Source organism: Lepidochelys olivacea, assembly GCF_965140295.1.
Source record: "Lepidochelys olivacea isolate rLepOli2 genome assembly, chromosome: 10".
Taxonomy (NCBI): domain Eukaryota; kingdom Metazoa; phylum Chordata; order Testudines; family Cheloniidae; genus Lepidochelys; species Lepidochelys olivacea.
In genome coordinates, this window is record NC_140420.1 from 47,116,651 (window position 1) to 47,143,755 (window position 27,105).

General features: G+C 50.4%; 1 protein-coding gene across 7 annotated transcripts in view; it reads right to left on the reverse strand.

Annotated features, from left to right (window-relative positions):
* LOC311527259 (uncharacterized protein) overlaps positions 1 to 23,677 on the reverse strand; it is a 39,559-nt gene extending 15,882 nt beyond the window's left edge. The window contains exons 1-20 of one of the 7 annotated variants that reach the window (XM_084641044.1): positions 23,075 to 23,677; positions 21,803 to 22,157; positions 21,119 to 21,270; positions 18,974 to 19,280; positions 18,203 to 18,300; positions 17,062 to 17,161; positions 14,897 to 15,022; positions 13,845 to 13,970; positions 11,597 to 11,701; positions 10,964 to 11,152; positions 8,344 to 8,582; positions 7,469 to 7,697; positions 6,469 to 6,548; positions 5,070 to 5,166; positions 4,199 to 4,269; positions 3,449 to 3,512; positions 2,674 to 2,718; positions 2,325 to 2,468; positions 1,086 to 1,165; positions 518 to 680 (exon numbers count right to left, since the gene is read on the reverse strand). In XM_084641044.1, the coding sequence (XP_084497170.1) occupies positions 518 to 680; positions 1,086 to 1,165; positions 2,325 to 2,468; positions 2,674 to 2,718; positions 3,449 to 3,512; positions 4,199 to 4,269; positions 5,070 to 5,166; positions 6,469 to 6,548; positions 7,469 to 7,697; positions 8,344 to 8,582; positions 10,964 to 11,152; positions 11,597 to 11,701; positions 13,845 to 13,970; positions 14,897 to 15,022; positions 17,062 to 17,161; positions 18,203 to 18,300; positions 18,974 to 19,280; positions 21,119 to 21,270; positions 21,803 to 22,024 (2,637 nt within the window). In that variant the 5' untranslated portion in view covers positions 22,025 to 22,157; positions 23,075 to 23,677. Of the gene's footprint in view, positions 1 to 517; positions 681 to 1,085; positions 1,166 to 2,324; positions 2,469 to 2,673; positions 2,719 to 3,448; positions 3,513 to 4,198; positions 4,270 to 5,069; positions 5,167 to 6,468; positions 6,549 to 7,468; positions 7,698 to 8,343; positions 8,583 to 10,963; positions 11,153 to 11,596; positions 11,702 to 13,844; positions 13,971 to 14,896; positions 15,023 to 17,061; positions 17,162 to 18,202; positions 18,301 to 18,973; positions 19,281 to 21,118; positions 21,271 to 21,802; positions 22,210 to 23,074 lie in introns of all 7 variants that reach the window. The other 6 variants (XM_084641047.1, XM_084641045.1, XM_084641046.1 and 3 more) reach the window with 6 other exon arrangements.
* Positions 23,678 to 27,105: the final 3,428 nt, after the last annotated feature.

Below are 27,105 nucleotides of genomic sequence, written 5' to 3' on the forward strand. Positions count from 1 at the left end.
CTTTCTTCTCCTGGAAGATGGTTGGTTGGTTTTCATGTGTCCTCATCTCTTGGCATCCCCCGCAGGGATGCACATATTCATTCCCACCATGCCCTGAGGCTGGCCCCCTCCTGGTACATCCCCACAGTGGGGGGCTCTCTGTATTTCCTTTGTGTAACTATCGTCTGCCAAGTGTCTCAGTCCTAGTTTCCTGTCATTGGGCTCTGCAGAACCCCCTGAACCCCATAGTTAGGAGAAGTTCCTTAGCCGCATGGGAACAGAGTGTGCTCTCCATTAGCCAGGATGAGCCCAGAGCAACTCCACTGTCCGTGGATTCACCCTGGCGTAACAGTAGAATCTGGCCCCCAGACTCTTCCCAAGGAGGCACTCATCAGCAGGAAGGGACCAAAGAGAAGGTATCACACTCCATGATACCCATCCTGTCCCCTGAAGAGCACTCTGGGATTCCTACCCTCCCCCTCCATCACCTCCTATGTCTCTACACACAACAGCTGTAAAGTACACATCCAGCCTGCACCTCTCTCAGAGTCCAGATCAGCTCCTCCTTTTCCTGTTGGGATGCAGTCTCCCTCTGGAGCTTCCGCTTCAGGCTCTCCACCTCAGACAGGTCCCCTGAGGCCATCAAGCCCTGAGGGCTCTCCGTGGCCAACGGTTCTCCTTGAGGACTAGAAATCTGAGAACTGAGATACAAAGCAGATGCCGTTCACCATCAGTGGACATGATCCGCATTTCAGCAGAGTCTCTGGAAGGACCTTCACTCTGCTCTACAGCATTTTCTAGGGTGTCCTCCAATGCCCCCAGGGGCTAAAATCATCACTTTAAGAGCCCACATGCAGATAAAAGTCTGATCCAAGTTCACTTTCCTTCCAGGTCTCCCTTTTCCTGTTCCCCTTTTCAAGCAGCAGGATGGCCATCCCGCAAGGCTGGCCATTGGTAACATACAGCCTGGAGAATGGGGTGAGTAAGGTGAGGAGCACAAAGACAGTCAGACATGCTGCTGGATATGTGGCATAGTGAATATGGGTATGTCAGGGCAGCATGCAGGATGGGACTGATGGACTTTCAGGAGACAGACGGACACTCACCTTCCTGGAGAGGACACAGGACAATCCATCTCTAAGCCAGATGTTGCTGTGGTATTGGAGGTTGCTGGGAACTTGATCTGCTGGAAAATACACACAGAGATGTCACCTAGGCAACAGCAGCTCAGACCTGTTGCTCCCTGGCACACAGCTCGCAACTTGTCCTCTGCAAAGAGGTGGCTGAATCTGGACTCCTGCTGCAGCGGAAGCACATCAACATCACCTCCCAGACAGTGACGTCAATGCCCCACTGCTCCCCAGTGGGGTTGGTCAGTATCATTAACCCCAGTTTACTGAAAAGGAAACTGAGGCATAAAGAGGTGCCGCAACTTGCCCACAGTCACAGAGCAAGTCAGCAAATGAGCTAGGAACAGAACCCAGGTCTCCTGCCTGTTGGGGTTGTGCTTTAGCCACAAGCCCTGGCTTCTTGGCTACTATTGTTCAGTATCTGTTAATTCTACAGGTGTGTTCTGAGGTTATTTGCAGCTCACAGCTAGAGCCAGACTGGACAGGGACACTGCAGGGTCCAATTTCCATTGCATTTCTATGCCAGACAATCACTCCCAGGAAGTGGTTAAAGCCCTGATCTTGCATCAGGATCTGCTACCATAGGCCTGTGCAGTCAGCGGGGGCATGAAGATCTGCAACTATGGAGTCTATTGCAGGATTGGGGCCTAAGTCAGACAGGGTCTGATATAGTAGCACGTGTACCGTTGCCCTCTACCGGGGAAGGCAGGGTTGGCACATCTGTAACAGTCCTTTCTACCAACTGAATGAACAGTGTTATCTCTTTAACAGACAGAGGCTTCTGTAGTCAGAGTGGCAAGGACTGAGTTTGAATCCTGTTACCGTCACCTGGCTGGTAGCTAAGCAGAGAGTTCTACCAGGGTACAGCCAAAATTCAAAGCACAGATGTGCACACACTCTGCACGGCTCCAATACAAACACTGAACAGAACAGGTGGAAAAGCAACCGTGGTCACGAGATACTAAGGTTCTAGGCCAGATCAGAGACAAAGCCGGATCAGCCCCATGTGGGCTGGATGCTGTAAGGGTTGAGGAGCACAATTAAAATGCAGGGTATTTAAATGTACAATGAAATCGCTATGGAGTCACCGTCATGTCGCTTGAGCATTAGGGAGGTTGCAGCACCAAGCAATAGAAAATAGCTCAGTAGAGATCATGGCACAGATGTGGGTACAACACCCAGCCCTGCTCTGGAGACACCTAGAACGGTACCGACCTCATGGTGGGGAGTAGCACTGTCCCAGGGCCTGGACTGCAGCAGCTGCACTTTGCCATTCAGAGCCTGACTGCGGCTCTTTTCCAGCTCCAGCTGCTGCTTACAGGCGTCCAGTTCAATCCGCAGAACGGAAGCGCCGTCCAGCTGCCAGAGGGGGAAGAAAGCAAGATGTGTATGAACCTTCCCGATGCCCGCCCGCCCTGAAAGCCATGCTTGGTGGGACACCAGTGCACGCGGATCGCAGCAGCATGGCTGGCCCCTGGATAACGGGCAATTGTTACAACACACCAGGCAGATCTCAAGGCTGGAAAAGAACAGATGGGGGACCAGAGCCAAGGAAGGAACTCACCCTTTTGTGTCCACCGCATTCCCCACTGCCAGTGTGCTCTGAGGGCTGGGGAGCAGAATTATGATACAGAAGTTGACACATACATTTCAGTCACTGGTTATTTAGGTCATAAGCTCTTTGGGGGCAGGACCGTCTCTTGGTTCTGTGTTTGTACACTGCCTATCCCAATGGGGTCCTGGGCCATGGCTGGGGCTCCTTGGCACCCCAATTTAATAATAAATGGAAATACTTTGCTGTAGTTTAGAGACTGGCAGACTGTAGAGAAATCCAACCCAAGGCAGAATCTCACTCAAAATACCTTTGGAAAAGGAAAGTCAAGGAGGGGGAGGAATGAGCTAAGATGGAGGCCAAGGGGGTTCCACACCATAACAAAAGTACCTCCTCCATCTGCTCTTAAGATGTGACAGTGGGACCCCTAAAGGGCAGATGTTGCGGAGAGTACAGGAGCCTGAGTATCCACAAGGATGCCATTCCTGGAGGGGAAGACCTAGTCCACTAAAGAATCACCTGAAAGTCCATCCATCATGCCAGGGTATCATGAGAGCCAACACTAAGAGAGGGTGCTCCAGATGGACTGAGGGTAGAAATAACATGTGAATGCATGGCCTAATTGTAATGTATCCCTGTAGCGGAGTCAGATCCCAGCGGAAGATATTTCCCTGGGTTTCTAGGGAGCAGAAAAGATTTCCACCAGGCTCCCAAGACTGTAACTGAAACCATCATGCGTCCCTGCCACGAATCGGGCACATGGAGATAGGAACAAAGCCATTCCTACCTTCAGCTTCCTGATCTCGGACTTCATCTCCACTTTTTCATTCTCCAGCCTCTTTATCCTGTCGCTAACAAGAAACAAATGCAGGGAACCCAGTTATTTTCCAGAGAAACCAGAGATTTCCACAATCTCCACTCCCTGGAAGCCAATCTGAGAAAAGGACGGACGAAACCAAGAAGTAAACCAATAAATCTCCAGTGTCATAAACAGGATCTTAGCCCCAGTCTTTTTTATTTGGCAATAGCAACCCAATGGAATTTTGCTGCTGAATTCAGTGGTCCAGGAGAGCCAACATTTCACACATTACAGCTGGGGGTAGATTGCTACTTGTGTGCCAATTAATAAGAGACTGTCCTAAACCATGGCACAGGATCCTTAAAAGAAAGTCTGGTCAACTCTGTGAGCACCAGGATCCAAAGTCAGCAACTCCATGATCAGCAGAGTTACACAGGGAATGAATTAGGTCTGCAGGAGCCTGGAAAAGAGGCAGATGCCTACATTGACTAGACAGCCCATCATCACCCTACACTTCTTCGGGCCTGGTGGGTAATATCGAGGGACCCAAGATCTCTCTTTGTTAGAGTCTTCCTTATAGTTTTATACAAAAGGGAAGTCCTGGCTTGTAACTGCCTCCAACAGGATGGCGGATGAGCCATTCAATTAACAAGAAATCTCCCTGCCGTCACCTGCCAGTGACTTCCCAGCCAGTCAATCTAGTAGTTCTGTAGCATGACAGGATAAGCAAGAACTCACTGGGTTTCCTGGATCTTTTTGTAAAGGGCCTCTTGTTCTGAAGTCCTCTCTGAGCCTGATCCCGGTACAGACTGGAAGGAACAAATATAAGAGGTTTTTCAAGTAACTTGAGGTGTTGGCTTCCCTCATCCCTGATCTGGCACCTTCCCCACCTTAACAAACCCACCTACCCCAAAGCAACTGCCTCCCTTGTGTGTGTTTGGGGGGTGGGTGGCACATGGAGAGCTAGGATCTATCACAGTGAGTCCATAATGTCCTTTGCTTGGTTCCATCTTTGTTATCAACCAATCATTCACCTCCCCAGAACCCACCAGCCCCCAGGCTTGGAACTGGCCAGAACAGCAGCTTGTATTTAACCAAAGACCTTTTTCATTCCTTCCAATGGTACTGAGGCTGAACCCTGGCTTGTGGCGCTGCCCTGAACAGCCATTGACCTGTTTTGCTACGATTGAGTCAGATGCTAAAGAAAGTATGAAACGGGATGTGCCAGGGCTTCAGCCAGAACTCTGCTCACTCATTCCAGCCTGCTCTGATAACGGCTGTGATTTACATCCCCGGATCAAGTGGTGAGATATGACACTGTATGCAGCTTACAAAAGGGAGATGAAAATAAAAGCGAGGCAGGGGTTGACTGGTGTCTCTGCAGCACTGTGGGCACCCAGATGTACCACTGGACACTGTGTTCAGGACAGGGGAGATGAGAGGGAGAGAGAGGAGTGGAGCAACTGGCTATTAGGTGAGGGTCTCTGGGCTGGGCTATGCAGGGAGTCAGACTGGATCATCAGAATGATCCCTTCTGGCCCTCAGACCAATGTGTCTAGGAGTTCTCCCTGGAGGAGGAAAAGGGCGCATACATCTCTCTGTTGCTTACTGTGTTTGTAGCCAGCTCTTGCTGTAGCTGCAGCAGCTGGGTGGCCTGTTGCTGCTCCCTCAGCTGTCTCATTAAATCTCCATTTTCTTCCTTCAGGCTAGGGGATAAAAAGGGTTGTAAATTTACACTAGGGGTGAGACTTTCAAAATGCCTGACAGGACTCAGAAGCACAAATCCCATTGACTTTGCCCGTGATGTGTGCTCCTAAGTCACTTAGGGGCTTTGGAAAGTCCCACGAAGAGCACCACGGCTCTTCTCTCGGAGCCTGGACTCAGCTGGGTTCAGTGGCTTGCAGGGGCCCAAATCTCCATTGTTCTGAGCCTTGGGGAGTCGTTCACTCCTGTGCAAAGCGAGGGCAAAGGGTCAAACACTGCCCGATCAGAATGGTGCAGCACACCCACACCGTAGTGCCATCATCCCCCTAGGGGTAGGGACCCCACTGCCCTCTAATGAATGGAAGATGACAGCATTATGGGCCGGAAGCACGGGCAACCCTGCGTAGAGTGGGGCAACTGGGCTCAGACCCAGCAAGCTTTTCACTATCTTTCCATCCTCCCTGCCCCCAAGTTTGGGGATCTGGGACCTCAGGCTGGCACATATACCCATGTCCATTTTCAGCACCTCGGTGCCAATCTGAGCTCCCAATCCCAGACCTGGGCACTCAAATCTGAAACTGGACCCTGGGTGTATACATGGGGACACAGCATGCCAGCCTCACCAGAGACTTCCTGGCACCAGCAGCCGTGTCCCTGGGTCGATGCAGCTGTGACTCTGCTAATGCAAAACCAGGGACACAGGGTGAAGCCTTTGCTAGGCCGTGTCACGCGGGCAGGAGACTGCAGTTCACCCAGGAGCGGCACAGTCTGTACTAGAGCCTAGGCAGGGAGAGATTCACTCGACTACGGCTACCCCAGTATTGAAATCCATGGGAGCAGAATCAAGTGCCAAGTCTGCGCTGGTGCCATGTCAGGGAGAGAACTCCACTGGCCAAATGCAGCTGCAGTGTCATGTAAGTGGGCACAACTCCATTTATGCCAGCGAGCTGTCCAGGATTCCTCTGCAATGGATCCAGAGAAAAAGGGTTTCCTAAGGAGTTCTGCCCACTGCCGTCTGCCTGCCTCTCTCTGTATGTCCTTGGAGCCCAGAGGAAGCTGCAGCCTGAAGGCGAGTGGGGAGGGAAGCATGCAAGGAATGCTCCAGTTCATTTTTAAGGTGGCTGCCCTGTGCCAAGGCATCCAGGATGGTGTGTCTGAAAAAAAACCTTCTGATAAGAGAGAGGAAACCACACTGCAGGGTGGCCCTAGCTGGAAAGGAAAGGGGATAAATGCAGGGATCAGAGCAGCAAGACAAAAGGACCTATGGAAATAACAGCTGGAGAGCGAGACCATTCACCCCCTACCTGCGCACGGCGCCTCTCAGCTCGGCCAGCTCCTCCGCATCCACCTGGAGCAGCTCGCAGTCCTCCAGGAGCTCAGTGTGCTGAAAGGCACATGGGAAGGATGGTTAGGCCTGACTAAGCAGTGCCAGGACCCCCTGCCAGTGCCTGGGGACACCTCAGGAGGAATGGGTACAGGAGAGCCCAGGGACTTGCCAGGAATCCCCGATGAAGGAGCAAGCCTTGAAATCCACTGCCACAGACACAATGTTAGCACATAACCAGCCTTCAGAAGACAGACAAAGGAACCACCCCATTCCCCACCTCCCTGTCAATCCCAGGTATTTCTAGAGCTGGTTGGAAAAATTCAGAAATTTCAAGAAACCAGAAAAAGAAAGTCATGTGATTTTTGTGTTCTTTTTCCGTCCGGTTCTAGGTATGTCAAAGGGGCTCCTCACCTTGGGATCCAGAAGCTGGCCACCTTGCTAGCTACATTCCAGGGCACATCAGGATGAAGCTCAGTACAAAGCTGACATATAATCAGTGGTTTTGGTGGTGGGCTGGGTGGGGGTATTGACCATGGGGTTCTGAGCCTCTTGCTTCAAATGTCTTGTCTAGACTAGAAAACTTGCACTGGTTTAGCTAGTTCAAATTAAAATCACAGTAGTTAAACTGGTGCAAAGAGTATGTGGATCTATATATAACCCTCCCACCATCCCTATGAGGGAGGTATCCTTCTCCCTGTTCTTCAGATGGCGAAACTGAGGCAGATGGAAGGGAGGTGACTTGCCCAAAGTCACATGCTGACTTGGTGGCAGCTGTGGAATTAGAACCAAGGAGCTCGCAGCTCCCAGCTCCTGAGCTCAGTGACCCACTAGCTGGGGCGTAGATGAGAGAACGAGAAAGGAGACTCAAGTGGCTGAGTGCAGAGCTGGGGCAGGGGTGGAAAGATGGTGCAATCCCAAGGCTGCCAGGTGGGACAGAGAGGCAGCAACTGGCCTGGGGCTCACTGGCCATGACCCACCTTGGCAGACAAACTCTGATGCGCCACATGTGCTTGCTCCAGTTCCTCCTCTTTGGTTTTTAGAGCCACGGCCACCTGGTTCCATCTGTCCTTCCAGTGCTGGGAGACCTGCTGCTGCTCTGCGAGCTGGCCACACAACTCCTCCTGTTTGAGCCGCAGGACAGCCTCCAGCTCCATGCAGCGAGCCTGCAGGGCTTTCTTCTCCGCCTGCAACAGGGACTGCGATGCCCTGCAAAACAGCACGAGTGCTGCAAAGCGCTGGGCCTGGCTAATGCACCCATTGATGCTGCATGGGCTTCTCCTACCCAGTCTTCCCCACAGACCTGCTCCCCACTCCCACCTCTGCAATCTCCTTGGCCCTCCGTATCAGCTCAGCATGGCTGGTGAGAGAGCCTTCCCCTCTGCGGCTGCCTGGAACAGCCTCCCTCCCTCCACCTCCGTCACCAAATCCAGTGAGAAACCTCTCTCACCACTCCACTGCCCCCTCCCCAGTGACCCAAGGGGCCAATGGAACTCCCACTCCAGCATCCTTTCTGCCATCTGTACCACGCGCTGCCACCTGGAATCATTTCGCTCTGGGCAGCCTATGGGATACACACTATGTGAAAGGTGCTAGACAGCACCCAGCAGCTTTGGGCTGGACTGCAGCAAAGAGAAGCCAGTTCATCAGATTACAGATTATTTAACAGCCAGGATGAGCTGTGCAGCAGCTGGACTGAAGGATGCCTTCCCATCTTGGCCCTGACCCTTAATGCTTCCACTCTAGACACAGAAGCAGAGAAGTAGCATGAAGAGCTCAGCTAGGGGATTCATTCTCTTTCCTTGTGCCTCTCTGTTCCTGTCTCCTACCTTTCCTGCTCCCAATATTTGGGTACCTGAGCCCTTCGCAGGTCGTTTGAAGAGCTGCCACATCATTTCCCTGGCCTCCAGCATCCCTCTGCATCTCTGACTTCAGTGCCTCCTGTTCACCCAGCAGCTGCATGCGCTCAGTCTCCAGGGCCTGGATCCTATTGTTCAGGATCTTCTTCTCAGCCTCCAGGTGGTGGAGCTGACCCAGGGAGGTCTCCAGTCTCTGGTGGCTCTGACCCAGTTCAGAGGAGAGCTTCTCATTTACCTGCAGTGGGAACCCATGTGCATAGCTGAGACTTGGCCTAATTCACTGCAGTGATGTCCATGCACAGGACAGCAGCAAGTGAAATCTAGAAGCTGTGTATGACAAGATGGCAAGGATCTTGGATTCTGGTCCATGAGATCCAACTGACACCAAATGACCTACAGAAATAGACCAACTCAGCTCAGAGACATGAGGAGTTCAGGCATGTCCCACCCGTGAAATGACTCTGTTCAGGTTACAAATTCTTAGGGCTGTTGATTAATCGCAGTTAACTCACGCGATTAACTCAAAAAAATTAATCACGATTAATGGCAATTTTAATCGCACTGTTAAACAATAGAATACCAATTGAAATTTATTAAATATTTTGGATGTTTTTCTACATTTTCAAATATAATTGATTTAAATTACAACACAATTACAAATATTTGCACTGTAAAAATAATAAACAAAAGAAATAGTGTTTTTCAATTCACCTCATAGAAGTACCGTAATGCAATCTTTTTATTGTGAATGTGCAAGTTACAGATGTAGATTTTTTTTTGTTACAGAACTGCACTCAAAAACAAGCAATGTAAAACTTTAGAGCCTACAAGTCCACTCAGTCCTACTTCTTATTCAGCCAATCAGTAAGACAAATAAGTTTGTTTACATTTACAGGAGATAATGCTGCTGGCTTCTTATTTACAATATCACCTGAAAGTGAGATCAGGCATTCGCATGACACTTCTGTAGCTGGCATTGCAAGGTATTTATATGACAGATATGCTAAACATTCGTATGCCCCTTCATGCTTTGGCCACCATTCCAGAGAACATGCTTCCAGGCTGATGACGCCGTTAAAAATATAATGCATTAATTAAGTTTTGACTGTACTCCTGGGGGAGAATAGTATGTCTCCTGCTCTGTTTTACCTGCATTCTGCCATGTATTTCACATTATAGCAGTCTCGGATGATGACCCAGCACATGTTGTTCGTTTTAAGAACACTTTCACTGCAGATTTGACAATGTGAGATTTCTGAAGATAGCTACAGCACTCGACCCAAGGTTTAACAGTCTGAAGTGCCTTCCAAAATCTGAGAGGGACGAGTGTGGAGCGTGCTTTCAGAAGTCTTAAAAAAGCAACACTCTGATGCAGAAACTACAGAACCCGAACCACCAAAAAAAAAAAAAAATCAACCTTCTGCTGGTGGCATCTGACTCAGATGATGAAAGTGAACATGCGTCAGTCCGCACTGCTTTGGATCGTTATCGAGTAGAACCCATCATCAGCGTGGATGCATGTCCTCTGGAATGGTGGTTGAAGATGAAGGAACATATGAATCTGTAGCGCATCTAGCATGTAATTACCTTGTGACACCAGCTACAACAGTGCCATGCGAACGTCTGTTCTCACTTTCAGGTGACATTGTAAACAAGAAGCGGGCAGCATTATCTCCTGCAAATTGTAACCAAACTTATTTGTCTGAGCGATTGGCTGAAGTAGGACTGAGTGGACTTGTAGGTGCTAAAGTTTTACATTGTTTTATTTTTGAATGCAGTTATTTTTTTGCATATAATTCTACATTTGTAAATTGCACTTTCACGATAAAGAGATTGCACTACAGTACTTGTATGAGGTGCATTGAAAAATACTATTTCTTTTACCATGTTTACAGTGCAAATATTTGGAATCAAAAATAATAATATAAAGTGAGCACTGTCTACTTTGTATTCTGTGTTGTAACTGAAATCAATATATTTGAAAATGTAGAAAACATCCAAAAATATTTAAATAAATGGTGTTCTATTATTGTTTAACAGTGCAATTAATCGTGATTAATTTTTTTAATTGAACCATTCATCATGACTAATTTTTTTAATTGCTTGACAGCCCTACAAATTCTAGATCTTTTCCATGAGCTCAAAATAGAGCCTCAGGGCTTCACCCCAGTTCCTGGAAAGTCTAGCCTGGGCACCAAGCTGCAGTGGATAGATGACAAGAACGTCATGAGGCGACAAGGAGACAGGAGCTGAGGGCACCTGGATCCAAGCACCTCAGTGCTAGTTCAGATAGTAGAGGGGATTGTTGGAGAGGAGAAGGTCTACAGTCCTCCAGCAGAGGGTGGTGGTGGGCACGCACACAAGCTAACACTGTACCTGAGACTAGGGTGGCTGGTGGGGTAGGGCAAGTGGTTGGGAATATGGGAATGGAGGGAGCATCTTGGAAACCCACTTTAGTAAAGCAGCTTATTACTGGCTCTTAGGGGGCAGGGGCCCTAGGGCCCTCATTTCACTGAGAAGGGTGGGGTTTGGAAGCAGTGCTCACAGAGCGGGTGATGCCCGCAGAGTCCACTCGTGGCTCCCCCACCCAGCTCAGAGAGTCACTCAAGGAGTCACCTGTCTGAGGGTCACCAGCTCCTCCTTCATCAGGATCTTCTCCTGGTCCTGGCGGTTGGCCTGGGCCTTGGCATTCACCAGCTCCAGGTGAAGGTCTGACACTTGGCCGTTGAAGCCCTCTTGGCTCCGCTGCACATGTTCCAGCTGCAAGGTGAGATCCTGCACCTGCTGGTGCAGCTCCACTTTCTCCTGAAAGCCAAGCAGCACAGTCACCGGGGCGGCTCTGCCAATTTTGCCACCCCAAGCAGTCGCTGCCGACAGAGCTGCTGCCAAATTGCCACCGAGCCCGGAAGAGCAGCGGAGCTGCCGCCGAAAAGCCACCGAGGTGGGAAGAGCAAGCGGAGCCGCCACCGAATTGCCGCCGCGGGACACAGACTGCCGCCCCATTCTGCATGCCGCCCCAAGCACCTGCTTGGAAAGCTGGTGCCTGGAGCTGGCCCTGACAGTCACCTTTCCCAATGGCCTCTCTGCACCCAGGGCTGATCTGGATTCCCCGGCATTCTCCTTTCTCCCACTCTGTTCCTCCTCTTGTGTCATTGCCTCTCTTCCCCACCACTCCCCATTGCCTCTCTTCCCACCACTCCCCATCCTCTCTCTCTCTCTCTCTCTCATTTGCCTGCGCCTACTCAATACCTTTAGGAACCTCTCCCTGTCGGACAGGGCAGGCTTCAGCTTCATGGTGAGCTCAGATACTCTCTCCTCCAGCCTGGCCACCTTGGAAGACAGCAGCTCCTTCTCCTGCCCAGGAACATTACACATCAGGATGAGAAAAAACAAATCATATTTATAGACTGTAACTGGTCTGTGAATCCTTCCTGGCATGTGACAGAAAGCCATGAACAACTGGGGCAAATACCCTTAGCCAAATAGCTAAGGCCTCATTCAGGAAGGAATCTTTTGTCCTCCTTCTAACACTCAACAGTCCAACCAACTTACCCTGGAAGCTTCAGTTCTAGCCAATACCACCCAAGTGTCAAACCCCCCATTCCTGAGGAAGCTCATAGAGAAGCTAGCTAAAGGCCAGCTACAAGCACATCTAACTGAAGCTAATGTTCTAGACACGGCACAATCTGGATTCAGGCCAGGACACAGAACTGAAACTGCTTTAGTAGCACAGATAGATGATCTCCTCCTGTCAACGGATAGAAGCCAGACATCTATTCTCATTCTCCTGGACCTCTCTGCAGTGTTTGACACTGCTGACCATGAGATGCTGCTGTCTAGCCTGACAGAGTTGGCTGGAGTCCAGAGTAACACACTAAAATGGTTTGAGCTCTTCCTGGAGGGATGCACCCAGAGAGTAGTGACGGCAAACTGCATCTCCACCACTTGTGAGCCTCCATGAGGATCAGTTCTCTCTGGTCCTTGTCAATATCTGCATGCAGCCAGTAGGTGAATTGGCCCAATGACATGGACTCAAATGCCAGCAACATGCAGATGACACACAGCTCTACCCACCCTTCACCGCATATGACCACGCAACCACCACAAAGATGGCCCAGTGCTTGGATGAAATCATCTCATGGATGAAGAACCGCTAGCTGATGCTGAGCCAAGCAAAACAGAAGAGAGTATTTTGAGGAGTTTGCAGTCATGGAGCAGTCTCCTTTGATTGAAGATTCACGCCCACAGTTGATCAATTCAGTGCATATTCTAGGAGTATTCTTGGATTCCTTGTTGATGCTGAGCTCTCACATTGCAACTGCCATGAGTAATGCATTCTACCATCTCTGGTTGGCTAGGAGACTCTGTCCCATCCTGGCCTCAGTTACTCATGCCTTCATCACCTCTCAGCTGGCCTACAGCACTGCGATATCCCTAGATGTGAAACCTTCAGCACTTAGGAAACTTCAACTAATACAGAATGCTGTAGCATGTCACCTCAGCAACCCAGGCTACCATAAGCACATCACACCTGGCACATGCTCTCTTCCCTGGCAATCTGTAGCATTTCAAAGCAAGTTGAAGGTCTCAGTCCTTATCTTCAAAGCATTCCATGGCCTGCGCCCAGGGTATCGAAAAGACCTTTTAAAGCTCCCGGCCGAAGTCTCCTGGTTCGCTCCTCTGGCACAGTGGAACTTTCAGCAACATGGGTCAAGCTCATCTGTGCAGGAAACAGAACCTTCTCTGGGGGTGATCCAATACAGGGGAATGAATTCCCCCAGGAACTGAGGACCATCCCAAACCTCACCGCTTCCCGCTCCAAGTGCGGGGCACATTTCTTTGACCTGCCTTCTCTAATACAAACACAGAGCACAGGTCTGTTTAACAAAAGACCCCCAAAGAAAGAAAGAAACAAATAAATAAAAACCCTACCAAAACAAGACCCTCCAATCCACACGCTTCTCCCTCTGGGGAGAGGATGAGCGAATAACCAGCATGTGTCAGATGTGCAGTCACATTGCATTACTGCAAGGTGCTCAGACACTACAGTGATGAGCACAGAATAAAAGCCTACACAGAACAGAGCAGAATAGAAAACGCAGCCATCCTGATTGCCAGCCAGACCACAGCACTGCAGCGCAGGGAACCGAAATCTAGGTCTTCTACTCCACAAGTGCACTCCTGGAGCACTCAACAGTTTAGCCTCTTCTTGGGTCAGCCACAAGGGGGAGAGGGAGCCCACGAATGCCTAAACGTGTCTGACTTTCCAGCCAGTAAGGAGCCCCCTAGCGCATGTGTACACTAGTCACTGCATTGCATGACACCCCCATCAGACACAGATACGCATCACACCCGTACTCGAAACAGCTTGTCCTTCGTGTACTCATGGTGCATCAGCCAGTAGTACAAGGGGAGACCTTGCTCTACATGCTACCAATGGGAGCTCAATCACAGGCTGTTCGTTACTCAGACCCACACATTGCCTCCATCCCCATACCCGGCTGGTGCTGTTGTAAGCCCCTTGGAGTCTGCCAATTTCCTTGTGCAGTGCTTTTGTCGCCTGGAGCGAATCCGTCACTCTCTGGTTGGCCTCGTTGGTCTGGCTGAAAGCCAGCTGTTGCCCCTGGGAAGCAAAAGGAACAAGGGAACCTCTGAAATAGGGAACCTAAACGCCTGAACTTCTGGGGTAGCTAAGCCCTATCTCTCCTCTGGAGAGAAGCTGGAAGAAGGGAGGAGCAAATGTGTGGACACCCAGGTAGGGGTGGGAGCAACTATTTGTACATCTTCCGGGAACTCTGCAGTGATTGGGTGGGGCAGCTGCTCAAGCAGCCTCATTTGTAGACTGAGAACAAGCATCCAAATTTTGGTGTGTTTATGGTTTGAGGTTCACCCGTCCCTAAGGAGCGTGGGGTGCAGTGAGGATACAGAGGCGAGTGGACAGGACAGGAAGCATGTGAGGGTATATACTGTAACGTACAGGCTTGGAGTGTCGGAGTGAATTGATACATTGCAGGCCTGCTGACAAGACACAATTTAAACGCGATTGCTTTGAGTCCAGGCAGTAGCAGGTGTGGTTTTGGAGCGGAAGGAGTGAGGAGTCCAGTCTCAGCTCCAACATGTGATGTTTCTAATTGTGTCTATTTTCTGGACCTCATGGACTCATTGGTGCCTAAATAGTGCAGTGAATCCTTTTCCAGCCCACTTGGGTACACCCACTCTGCAATGGAAGACCTGCAGCATGGCCATGGCTGGCCCGGGTCAGCTGATTTAGGCTTGTGGGGCTTGGGCTGTGGGGCTAAAAATTGCAGTGTAGACATTCGGGCTTGGGATGGAGCCAGGGCTCTGAAACCCATGAGGGGGAAAGGTCTCAAAGCCCAGGCTCCAACACGAGCCTGAATGTCTATACCACAATTTTTAACCCCACAGCTCGAGCCTCGTGAGTCAGTTGAGCCGGACTCTGGGACCCAGTGCCACAGGTTTTTTATTGCAGTGTAGACATATCCCTAGACAGTGACAGGGGGATTGTGCACATTGGACCAAGGAACTAACCTCTTTGGCTGAGTTCAGCTGCTGGGTCATTTCATCCCGTTCTGCTTCCAGAACCTTCATGTGCTCCTTGTAACCACTCAGGGTTTCCTGAAGAGCTGTCATTTCTCGGTTCAGCTCCTCCTTCTCCTACAAATCAACAGAATGGATACATCAGCCAGCTAGGATGAGGCACCAAAGTCACGAACCACCCCCTAGCATGCACAGAGCTGGGTGAATAGTAAACAACTTGATCTGGGAATAAAAGCCACCCAGTTTGGTTCGCTGCAATCACAAAAAAGAGAGATTTTTAAGACCAGCAGGGACCATAATGATCATCTTATTTGACTTCCTGTACAGCACAGGCCAGAGAATCTCACCCAGTGAATCCTGCCTCCAACCCATCCCTTCTGATGAACATGACTGACTGTTTCACAAGCCTCCACAGGACTGCCAGGCGTTGGTGAAAATATTCACAAATCCTGACTGTTTCGCAAACATTAGCAAGAGTGTCACAAACATTCCCTGGTCATCATTCTGCTATTTGAAAAAGAATCAGTCAACCAATCAGGCAGCAGAAATACCACGCAAGTATGGTGACCAGTAACGCCTCACAAATAGCTAGCATTGCCTATTCAGCGCAAACAGATTGCGAACCTTCTCCCAGGCTGGAAGTGATTGGGTAAACGTTTGTTCGCAGGATTCAGGTTCGGCTCATGAACAATCCTAGTGTGACCAACTCACAATTAGACCTCGAGTCTTGCAATACCCAGTGCTTTTCGTAAAGTCCCAGCTGCTGGATTCATGTTATTATAGGAGAATTCCACCTTTCCTTTGTTAAAAAAAGTACGTTTCTGCCACTCATAGTTGCAGAGAAAAGCTGGAATACTTGACCCAGGTGTTACTCAAAGGCTCTGTAATCAGGAGGTGATGGTAAAGAACCCAGGTACTGTTGGGTTTTCTTTAAAAAAGCCATGAATATTAAGTCAGCCTCATGATTTTGGAACACATGGGGTTGGCCATACTGTGATCTGCTAACCAAAACAGGGCTCAATCCCTAACAAGTGCTGCCTGTAATGGCTAATACGACCAGCTCTAGCCTCTAGCCTGTGCCCAAGGGAGAAAGAACGAGCATGTCTATCTGCTGGAAGTATTACTGTTGTGCCTGTCACTTTAAGGGACAGACTGTGCCAATTACTCCTGGCCTTGGGGGCAGTGTGGAGCTGTACTCCCCAGCGCAAGATTACTGGGGGAAGGGGGCACAATCCCTGAGATACAAGGTGGAGGGGAGGGGTTCACCTGAATCCCCACCTCTGCAAAGTGTTCCCCTTTCGGTAGCCAGCCAGTCAGCGTGGACAGGGGCAGAGCTGTAGCACCGTCCCCCCTCTGCCTCCTTTCAAGAAGATTGCTCCCTGCACACACGCTGAGTTCAGAGATTAGGATTGTACCTAGCCTGTGTGCAGAGCAGGCCGGGCGGGGAAGAAAAGGGCAAACAGATCTTTTTGCCTTCCCATGGAAGCCCCAGGGTCAGCCTCCCCTTAACCTCTGCGCTCTGATCACAGTGCCCATCCCACTGCTCCATGGGAGCAAGGCTTTTCAAAGTCTGCCCAGACTTCGCAGGCCACTGACAGCAGGGAGCCTGAAGGTCACTGCTCCCCTCCTCCCCCAGCCCTGTGCTATATTTAGCTCCTGAGAGTCCTCTAATTGTGGGTTTGCTGGCTGGGAGCTGCACATTTCCAAGTGTCCTGAGTCCAGGAGCAAACAGGGAGAATCACACAGCAGAGCCCAACACAGAGCACACGGGATGGCAACTCCTGCACTCATCCCCCAAAGATTTACCCTGAGTATGTGCAGGGGAATGAGGTTCCAGAGCAAGCCTGAAAAAGCCTGCAGGGACTTTAGGAATCAGGACACATAATATTAACCCTTTGGTTTTCCCACTGCCCCAAAATCTTGCAACCTCTGCTGTGCAATTCCAAGGGCTGCAGCCTTGGACCAGTGCAGCATCCTAGTGCATGCAATTGCAAGTGCCCCGGCCCTGTTCCAGTGCTACAATCGTTATTGCGGGCAGTTGATGGTGCTACTGCCCGATGCCAGGGCTCCATCCCCTACTATGTGCAATGCTTTCTCTGAAATGTTTGGGCCCAGCCCCAGGTAATAGCCACTGGGGTTTGCTAGGCCTTCCTTACCACAGACAACCTCTGGCTGGGACTTGGGGAGACTGAGTGGCAACTCATTCTGCTCAAGCAGGATTTGGCCTTCACCACCTCCATCTCCAAATTAAAGATCCTAAAAAACAGACAGACAGACAGCAGCTCCACCCTGCTTCCATTCGTCACATCCCAATCTCTCTGTCACTTTCCCAACTGCCCCTCCCCCTGCCCTCTTTCCAACAACCATGTCCACCGGCTGGGCACTACCTGACAGCTGTCCCCACCCCCATGCTCCAAATGGACCCCTTGTCCAACAGCTGCTCCCTGTGCCCCCTCTAGAGATGCCCCAGACCCAAACTGACAGGTTGCTCCAACCCCCATGCTCGCTCCCAACCTCTGGGCCAACCACTGTCAGCCACTGTCCCCTGTCCCCACCACAACCCCTTTCCCTAAGGAAGAAGAGTAGGTTACGTTGGTGAGTTCAGTGCTGGTGAAAGGTGCCAGGCTGACTTATACACTGAAGTCCTTTGCTTATCCAGAGAACAGGTACAAGGGACAGAGCAGGGCACACACCAAACCTGACCTGAGGGGAGTTCATTCAAACCCTGGCCTCTCTGCAGCCAGGGAGACAGCAACGGCCAAATCTGGGGTCTGCGTTTCTGGTGTGGACACTAGTCCACTAGGACTGGACTGAGACCTTCTATAGAGAAACTCATCGCACACAAGCCACTAAACAGCTCTCAAGTGAGAAGAACTTTCACTCACTCCCCACTGGCCAGGGCTGGAGTGGACATGGATGCCTAGGGGCACTCTCCACCTCCAGTCCCGAGCCACCTAGTCTCCTGGGTTGGGGCAGCTGCCCCACTGAGAGTGCAGGCTGCTGAGGGAGGGTAATATGGTGCTGACTGAAAGATTTAGACTAGGATTTCCAGGTGCACCTAAGGCAGGTAGGTGCCTAACTCCCTTAGGTATGCCTAAAACCTCTACTCTAGCTCAATAATTTCACATGCTAAACAAGAAGCTCCTTAAGCTGCCGTCTTCGCCAACCCACTGTGCACCCTCGTCTCTCTCTGTACGGTACCTCTGACCCTGTTGCAGCTGCCTGCATCTTACGTACTCCTTGTCTAGACTTCTTAACCCAAAGCCTTCCTACCACCACCACCCCCAATTCACGTACTTCTCTTGCAGGTCCCCTCTCTGTTTCTGGTCTTCATAGCGGGACAGGTCCAGCCAGCTCTTTTCCTTCTCTAATTGGGTGAGGGAGCTTTCCATCTGCTGTGGGAAAGGCGAGGTCAGGAGAGAATTCAAAGGCAAGCAGCTTAATTTTATACTAAACCTTGAAGAGAACAATGCCAGAGGAGTGCCACTCTCTATTCTCCATGACAGAGGCCAGACTATTCCCAACAGCGATAAGCCAGAAGCTGCTCCAGCCTCCCAGATAGGCATCTCTAACCTCCAGGATCATAAGCTTCTAGTTCCTCAAATGAGAGCACATGCTAGGGGACACAGCCTAGCTAGTGCAAAGCCCACGGAAGTCAGTGGGACCTTTCCATTGATCTCAGCAAGCACTGAGCACGCAGGCACAGAGAGTGTGAACAGCACCATCCCGCTCCACTGTACTGCATTCACCCTCTGAAGGATGGGCACACACTGGCTCGAGTCATCCCAATGGAAACCAGTGAGCAGCCTGCCCAGACCATTGAGATGTAATGTGCTGCATCTGAGAAGCTTGGAGTTGGTTAGACTCATCAGGCTTGACCCTGAGGGGTCCTGAGCACATGTAGCTCCTACTGAAACCAATGGAGGGTGCAGGTGCTTAGCATGTCTCAGGGTCAGCCCCAAAGTCAGGTGAGTGTCTAGAAGAAGGACTAGAACCAGCAGCTCCTCCTGTGTCCCAATCAGACAGGTCCTCACAAACTCCCCAGGCTTTGGAGAGACTCCAGTTTACCTTCTGTTTAATGGAAAGTAGCTCAAACTTCACCCTGTTGAGTTCCAGCTTTTGCAGCGCTTCTGCCTGGCCCTCTAGCACCCCAGGAGTGTCCCGCAGAGAGGGCCCCAGCGCCGCTGTCCTCTGCACATTCTCTGGTGAAGATCCCCGCAGGTCCAGCTCCAATCCACTCCACACCCTTCGAGCCAGTGGCCGCATGGGACCATATTCTTCTGTGCCCCAGTCCGGGAGACGAGATAAAGAATGCCTCCTTCTGAGTGGTGGGCTGGAATGCTTCCTGGCACATTCCATGTCACTGGTTAAAACTCTGCCAAGAAAGAGATCCATCCTTTTTAATTTTAACAACTGATTGAAAGGCCTGGGAAGGCAGAGCAATGAGGATAGCTAACAGGAGACCTCAATGATGACAAGATGATCCTTAAACCATTGTTCACAACTCATTAGTCATACCACTTGTCTTTAAAGGTTACCTGGTGCAATGGATTCTGGGGCATAATTAGGAAAAATGTCTTGTCCAACCTCTATATCCTAGAAGACTCTATCGACAACTGGAGAACTAATAGGATGATGTCATCCCAAGTATCAGGTAAATGAAACCCGAATGACTGAAAGGAGAAGGGATAACTCCTATGTAACTCAGATGCCCTATAAACAGCTAGAAGAAAACCTCTCTTTGTTAAAGATTCAATACCCACCCCAGTTCCTTCAATGAATGGCTGAGAAAGCTAACAGTAAACACCTGATACCTCCAGGGAGTCCTCAGGCAAATCCAGGGAAGACAAGATGTCTGTTACCAAATGTGTCCCAGAAACCACCGTGCTAAGTGCAGCATTGCTTCAAAGGAGGCATGGTGGGAGGGAGAGGTGAAATCTGAGAGCCAAATGCAGCCACTACACATGGCTGAGCAGAAACATGGCCTTCCTTTCTGGTGGGAGTGAGCAGGACTAGAGCAGGCATAAACTTCACTGCTGAAGCTTAATTCCGAGAGCTACCAAGCACCTTTAACTCCCTCTGATGTTAGTGGGAATTGCTGATACTTAGCCCATGTCAGGATCAGGCCCCTTGGGAAGAGCAGCAGGGGACAAAAGTATTGCTGAGTGATCATTATGGTCCCTGTGCTATTCCAGTGACTCCTGAGAGGCAGTACCCTAGGCAGCCACCTACAGTCCTGACACCTGAAAATACCCCCAGTCCTGCTGGTGTCCTACAGGTGAATTCCATTGAATTACACTGAGATTCTACTAAAAAAACCCTGCTGCTTCTGCAGGGCAAGTGGAAATTTAAAGGCCTGGACTCTACTTCCCCTCTGCTCTTTGCTCAGGGGCTTTCTTTGGTAAAATCAGAGTTATAGGAATGTTAGTGAAACCACCAGTTTGGATGACTGTTTGGATGGATACGTATGGGGATGAACAGATCAACTGATAGATCAATCAATCTTAGGGACATTTTTCCCATTATAGTTCTCAGGGGAAGAACACATTTCTTATTTTAAAAGGAAATTAACCAAAAACAGTCACTCCAGAGTATGAATTATGCTGCAGTATTCCACAGCTGATGCAATTAAACTCATGTGATTGAAACAACTTACTGCCCAGTAATTCACAACCCCAGATATGTGGTGTAAGAACATAGCAATTGCCTGCCTGAAACTCACCAATGATAAATCTAATCCAGTCCCCTGCATGCGGGATGCTTTCAAGGAAGGAGAAAACCTCTTCAGGCACCGAGTTGTGCAGGGCTATACCCAGCAGGGAAATTTCTTCCTGGCTGCAAGTGGTGATCAATTTCTGGCCTGAAGCCTGAGGATGAACAGCCCTTGTTTTGTCTTACCTGGTGTGACTGCAGATGCTATTTGTCTGGCTGTGAGTGTCTGATCCATTTTGAAATGTGTTAAGCAAGCTGATCCAATAACACACAGCAGCAGGGAGTTCCGGTTGTAACTTATTGCTTAAGAAAAGGATCTGACTTGCTCTGTAAGTATTTCTTTCTGTCCTTCCATCCATCCACCTAAACTGTACTTATATAAGAAAGATTCCTTGCAAATCTTCCCAACAAGCAACTTTTCTGCACCCCTCAATCACAAACAATTCCACTCGATTCCCACGGGATCCCTCCCATCCCAAGCTCTTTTAAAACTGAACTTACATCCCACTATCTATGGAGTGGATCCCTCGCAAGGGGCTCATGGACCTGGCTCTTTCGATGTGCTTGGGGCTAAGAGAGCCCCTGCTGGACTCTCTCCATGCGCTGTTTGCGTGGCTGGGCTCCCGGGGTCCTGGCGTCCCGTTCAGAGGGTTCTGAATGAGATGAGGAAGAAAAGACTGATGCAGAGGACAGGGATGGGCCACTTCCATCTTGATCCCCCCCTTGATACACACACTCACACTCTCTCCTTTTCACTCTGCCCGTCCCCCACTGGAATCACTCCCCATTAATGTCAGCGATGTTGCCTGAACAAAGGCAGTGAATCATGGGAGCAGTCACTAACAACCCCTGCCACCCAGCCACCTCATGAACGCTCATGGCAACGCAGTTCAGCTTGTGAGGGAGAGGGAATCTGGGGTGTGGCAGAGGTAATGCCCATGGCCTCTGTGCCAGAGGTGAGATCACGGGGGATTGCTGGCATATTGCCCTCTGAGCAGTTTGAGTGTGCCAAGGAATCGAGTCCCAGACCCATCACCAGCAGGACATCAGCCTGCTTTATCTTAGGAGCCACATGGTATGATAAGCAGAAGGCCAGGGGTGGAACATGACCCCTTTGCAGGAATCCCATGAAGCCCCAGAAAGGTGCCTGGTCCCCCAGCACGAAAGTCAAGCTGGTCCCATTACCTCTCCTTGGAAGGGGACCTCTGACGAGGGGTAGCTGTTTGTGTAGCTCCTCTCCAGCTCCGACACAGAACAGGGTCGAGATGCCTGTGGGCTTCTTTTACTATTCTCAGGATCCTGGCAACCCCAACCTGAGACCCCTGTGTCAGTGCCATGCTGGAAGCATCCATCACCGCTGTATCGGGACGGCAGGCCAGGAAAGCGGCTCTGCTTCTGGTGGGACATTTATGGCCCAGTGGTATGGGGGGGGTGCCCTCCCTCGAAGGGTCATCAGTGCAGCTGAGTCTCAGGTACTGACATTTGCTTCACGTACGGCACTTTCCCTGGAGCTTCCAAGGGGAATCTCACAGATCCAGATCTATGGGACATGGAGAAGATGCAATCCAGCTGTGGCATTGAGTGCCAGAGGCCTGTCACCAAGGGCAGCAAAAGGAAGAATCAGTGGATACCCAACAAGGGAATTCATATGGGATACCTCACCCTGCAATGTCACTCACTACTGCGCCACCTCCAAGCACATCCCAGAATCCTCTATTCCATTTCCCAGGGTGCCGTGCGAATCGGCACACTGCGCTATGGGGCAGATCCTCTGGCTGCAATCGGCTGGGCAGATCTGTATAGTCAGGACACTGAAGAGAGGGAACAGGAGGAGGCTTGCAACCCCAACCTCTCCCCTGGACTGTGCTGGTAGCCGCACTGGAGGTGAAGGCCATTGAGAACCCTTTGTGTTTTCTCTCAGATGTCACAGCGCTGAGCACGGCATAAACCCACAGACAGATGGCTGCATCTCCTCTCGCGGAGGTGACTCCCCGAATGAGCTCAAAACCAGGAACGCCCGTATCCCACCTCAGTTGCAAGGCTGAAGGCCACTCTCCCCTCCCAGTCACAGAGCCCACCTGGTCAATCCCACAGCAAACATCCCTGTGGAGGTGAGTGACACAGGCAACGATGCTGCAGAGGGAGGCGGGAGGCTCTGACCGTGGACTTGGAAGAAGAACATGAGTGGGCAGTTAAGGCTCGGTGGTTCCTTGGCAACGTCAGCTCCCAACATGGGGAGAGTCCGAAGGAGGAACCTTTTCCCCCAGCTGGCCCTATAGCTCCAAACTGGACCCCATCTCTATTCACAATGCCCTGCATTTGCCAACACAGGGTGTGTGATCAGAAAAGACCAAGCCCTGGGGAACGTGAAGTGGCCGCGCCCTCTGCTCCAAGCTCTGGCCAGGAGAAACGCAGGCACTGGGGAGAGTGCAAGCAGAGCACTGGTAAGTGACTTACCCCTCCGCGAGTCTCCCCGCAGGCCCTCGGGGACCCCGTCCGACTGAATCTCCAGGGCGTCTCTTCGTTCAGCTCAGCTGCTGTACTCACCACCTCTCCCCATGTCAGGAAACACAGGACTGCTGCTGCCACGGCAACCGAGATGGCAACAAGCTTCAAAGTGCCTGTTCCCCCTCTCCTGATAAACTGGCTCCGATTGTGACGCGTAGGCGGCTATGATGGGGGAGCCGCAGGGGCACCTGGCAGAGTTACTCACCAGCCGCAGCAGGCCCACGCTTCCCCACACACCCTGGGCCCCTCTCCTGCCACTGTCCCTCTCTCTCTATGCTCAGCACTTCCCTGGGAATGAAAGTAAAACTGCCCCAAACCTGCCTCCCCCACTTCCATCCTGGGCCCCGGGGATAGTGGAATCGTGGTGATGGAGCTGCGATCCCATGTGAGGGAGCTGGGCGTTGAGGGGCTCCATCCCTGGTAGCAGTGGGGGGTGAGGGTCGCCACAGACAGTGAATTTGTAACTAACCAGATCCCCCAGCCAAAACTCTCCTCCACAGCTAAACTCTCTGCTTTCAGAACAAAAAGCAAACCTCATTTCTCTGGCTCTGCCTTCCTGCAGTAACTGTCTGGTTAAAACAAAGAAATCTGATCTAGCCTTGAACTCATGACTGGCAAAGTGCACAAATATAAAAAAAATAAGATACTTCCAATCTAACTAGAGGGAAAACAGGCAGAGAGACATTAAGGACTTGCCCAAGGCCACACGACAGAACAGTGGTGAAGCAAGGAAAGATGGCAACTTCGTATTTGGTTTTTAATTATTTTAAAGATTCTATTTAAGTAGCTTAAAATCTCTGTTGAGTAATTTACTTTTCTCGATAACGAAATGCAACAGGTAGCAAATCGTATCTGTTATGTGGCAGATTTCGGAGTAACAGCCATGTTAGTCTGTATTCGCAAAAAGAAAAGGAGTACTTGTGGCACCTTAGAGACTAACCAATTTATTTGAGCATAAGCTTTCGTGAGCTATAGCTCACTTCATCGGATGCATACTGTGGAAAGTTTAGAAGATCTTATTATATACACACAAAGCATGAAAAAATACCTCCTCCCACCCCACTCTCCTGCTGGTAATAGCTTATCTAAAGTGACCACTCTCCTTACAATGTGTATGATAATCAAGGTGGGCCATTTCCAACACAAATCCAGGTTTTCTCACCCCCCCACTCCCACAAACTCACTCTCCTGCTGGTAATAGCTTATCCAAAGTGATCACTCTCCTTACATTATGTATGATAATCAAGGTGGGCCATTTCCAGCACAAATCCAGGGTTTAACAAGAATGTCTGGGGGGGGGGGGGTAGGAAAAAACAAGGGGAAATAGGCTACCTTGCATAATGACTAAGCCACTCCCAGTCTCTATTCAAGTCTAAGTTAATTGTATCCAATTTGCAAATAAATTCCAATTCAGCAATTTCTCGCTGGAGTCTGGATTTGAAGTTTTTTTGTTGTGTCAGTTTACTTTCAATCCCCTCTTAGTTCATTTGCAGTTATAGGTGCGCTGCCTTTCCACCTGCCACTTATTCTATACATCCCTTTACAGACACCATTTACCTAGCACTCCACATTCCCCACTGCCTGCACAAGCCTTCCAACAACAATTACCTCCCAAAACGTCCATCAAGTCTCTTTCACATACTGTACGTGACTCACCGGCTATTAATAGCAGCAACCACTGATCCCTTTATTAGCTTTTCATTGACATTCATGTTTGCACTCAAAGGGGGAAAGGGGGCTGGGAATCCAACCCCCCTCTGAATGCTGGCAAACTAGCCATGCCAGGGATTCCCAGATCCAGGGATAAAGCCTGCCAACCCTCCACGTTCAAACTCATGAGTCAGGCTGCAAAAATATGAGATTTTTTTTAAAATACATGTTGGGTTCTTTGTATTTTTCTTCAAGACTTTTCAAGCATTTCTCTGCAACCATGAGGGCAATACGCTTTATATAAAAACGAAAGCTGAGCGTCTCACATACTCACATGACTCCAGGAGCTGGGGCTTTAAGGAAAACACCAAATATTGTGAGACTCGTGATCAGATCACGAGGGTTGGCAATACTGAGTGACCAGAGGTAAGCGAGCACACAGGCTGTAAGCCCCCACCCAAGGCATACCCATGGCACAGGAGGCTCTCTGACAAGAGCTGTAGAACTAACTCTCCCGCCCCTTCTCCCCCATGCTGCAGGAAGCCCCAGCACAGGAGGCATTTTGAGGGCCGTGGGGGCTGGGGCATTTCAGAGCAGGTGAGGTGGGCGGTTCCCCTACATGCACCGCAGTTGGCCCCAGTGAAGGGAGCATTTTAGAATGGGGGGAGCGAGCTAGAGCACTTCATAGCAGGTGGGTGGCAGTGCTGCACCCCAATGATTTTGTAACCGTGCAGCAGGCAAGTTAGAGCAGCTTAGAGCTACCTTAGCCTGCACCAGGAGCCAAACCTGCCCTCAGCAGGTCCTGAATAAGGAAGCCGCTAGCCCCTTCTCTGTCCCTGGACCAGGGATGAATCTGGCTCAGTGACCACACATGCACATACACGTGCGCCCCATAACAGCCCGATCAAGGGTTCCTTTCACAGAAAAAGCAAGCTGTGACTGTTTTTAGATAACTCAGCAGAACAACTCCCAGGGAGTGACAACATGACTTCACTGAACAGCTCTTCATTGCAAAAAGAAAAGGAGTACTTGTGGCACCTTAGAGACTAATGCTCAAATAAATTGGTTAGTCTCTAAGGTGCCACAAGTACTCCTTTTCTTTTTGCGAATACAGACTAACACGGCTGTTACTCTGAAACTCTTCATTGCAGACATGCTAGGACAGATGACACAGCCCAGCTAACACTGGCAGTATCCCTGGGGCAGAGGTGAAAGTAAGCCGGTCTGGTCTGGTATGGCGTACCGGCAAGAGCCGGTGCGCCGTCCGGACCGGCTCCCCCAGGCTGGCGATTTAAAGGGCCTGGGGCTCCCAGCAGCATTTAGAGCCCCAGGCCCTTTAAATTGACACCACAGCCCTGCTGCCGGAGCCCCCATGTAACGGAGGTGGCCGGGAGCCCTGGGGCTCGGACGGCGATTTAAAGGGTCCAGGGCTCTATTGCGGTAGCGGCAGCTGGGAGTCCCGGGCCCTTTAAATCACCGCCAGAGCCCCGGCTACCGACACTACCCCAGGGCAGTAGCGGTGGCCGGAGCCCCAGGCCCTTTAAACTGAAGTTCCTGTCTCAAGCATTAGATACTGTACTATACACACTTAGGGTTCTTTCCTGATCCCACTCACAGATCAGGGGAACAATTGCTAGAAGAAGGTCTTGACAAAAGCAGAAGTTGGGGGCATAGCAGTTGTCAAGACAGCCAGCAGCCTGCAGATGCTTTGAATCCTGGGGACCCACCATCCTTGCCTGTATATGGGGTGAGGGAAACCCTGACCCACTTGACAAGACAAAGCAAGGGAATCCTTGTTGAATCCCTTGGGAGGAAAAGATGTAGGCCAAAAAATGGCAGGGGTTCTCAGGGCCACGTGTAGCAACTTGAAATTTCTCGTTTTGTTTTTTCAGTAGGCTAGATTGGGGTTAATAGAGTCCCTTTAGTATAGATGAGATCCTTTGCATGGAATTTTAAACCTCCTTACTGCGTTTAAGAGAGAATTCTATCCCTGATACACAATTCTAGAGGACAAAGAACAGGAGGACTCGTGGCACCTTAGAGACTAACCAATTTATTTGAGCATGAGCTTTCGTGAGCTACAGCTCACTGCATCGGATGCATTCAGTGGAAAGTACAGTGGGGAGATTTATATACACAGGAAACAATGGGTGTTTCCATACACACTGTAAGGAGAGTGATCAGGTAAGGTGAGCTAGTAATTAATTGCTTTCAGAGGAGCAGCCGTGTTAGTCTGTATCCGCACAAAGAACAGGAGGACTCGTGGCACCTTAGAGACTAACCTATTTGAGCATGAGCCTTCGTGATGCATCCCATGCAGTGGGCTGTAG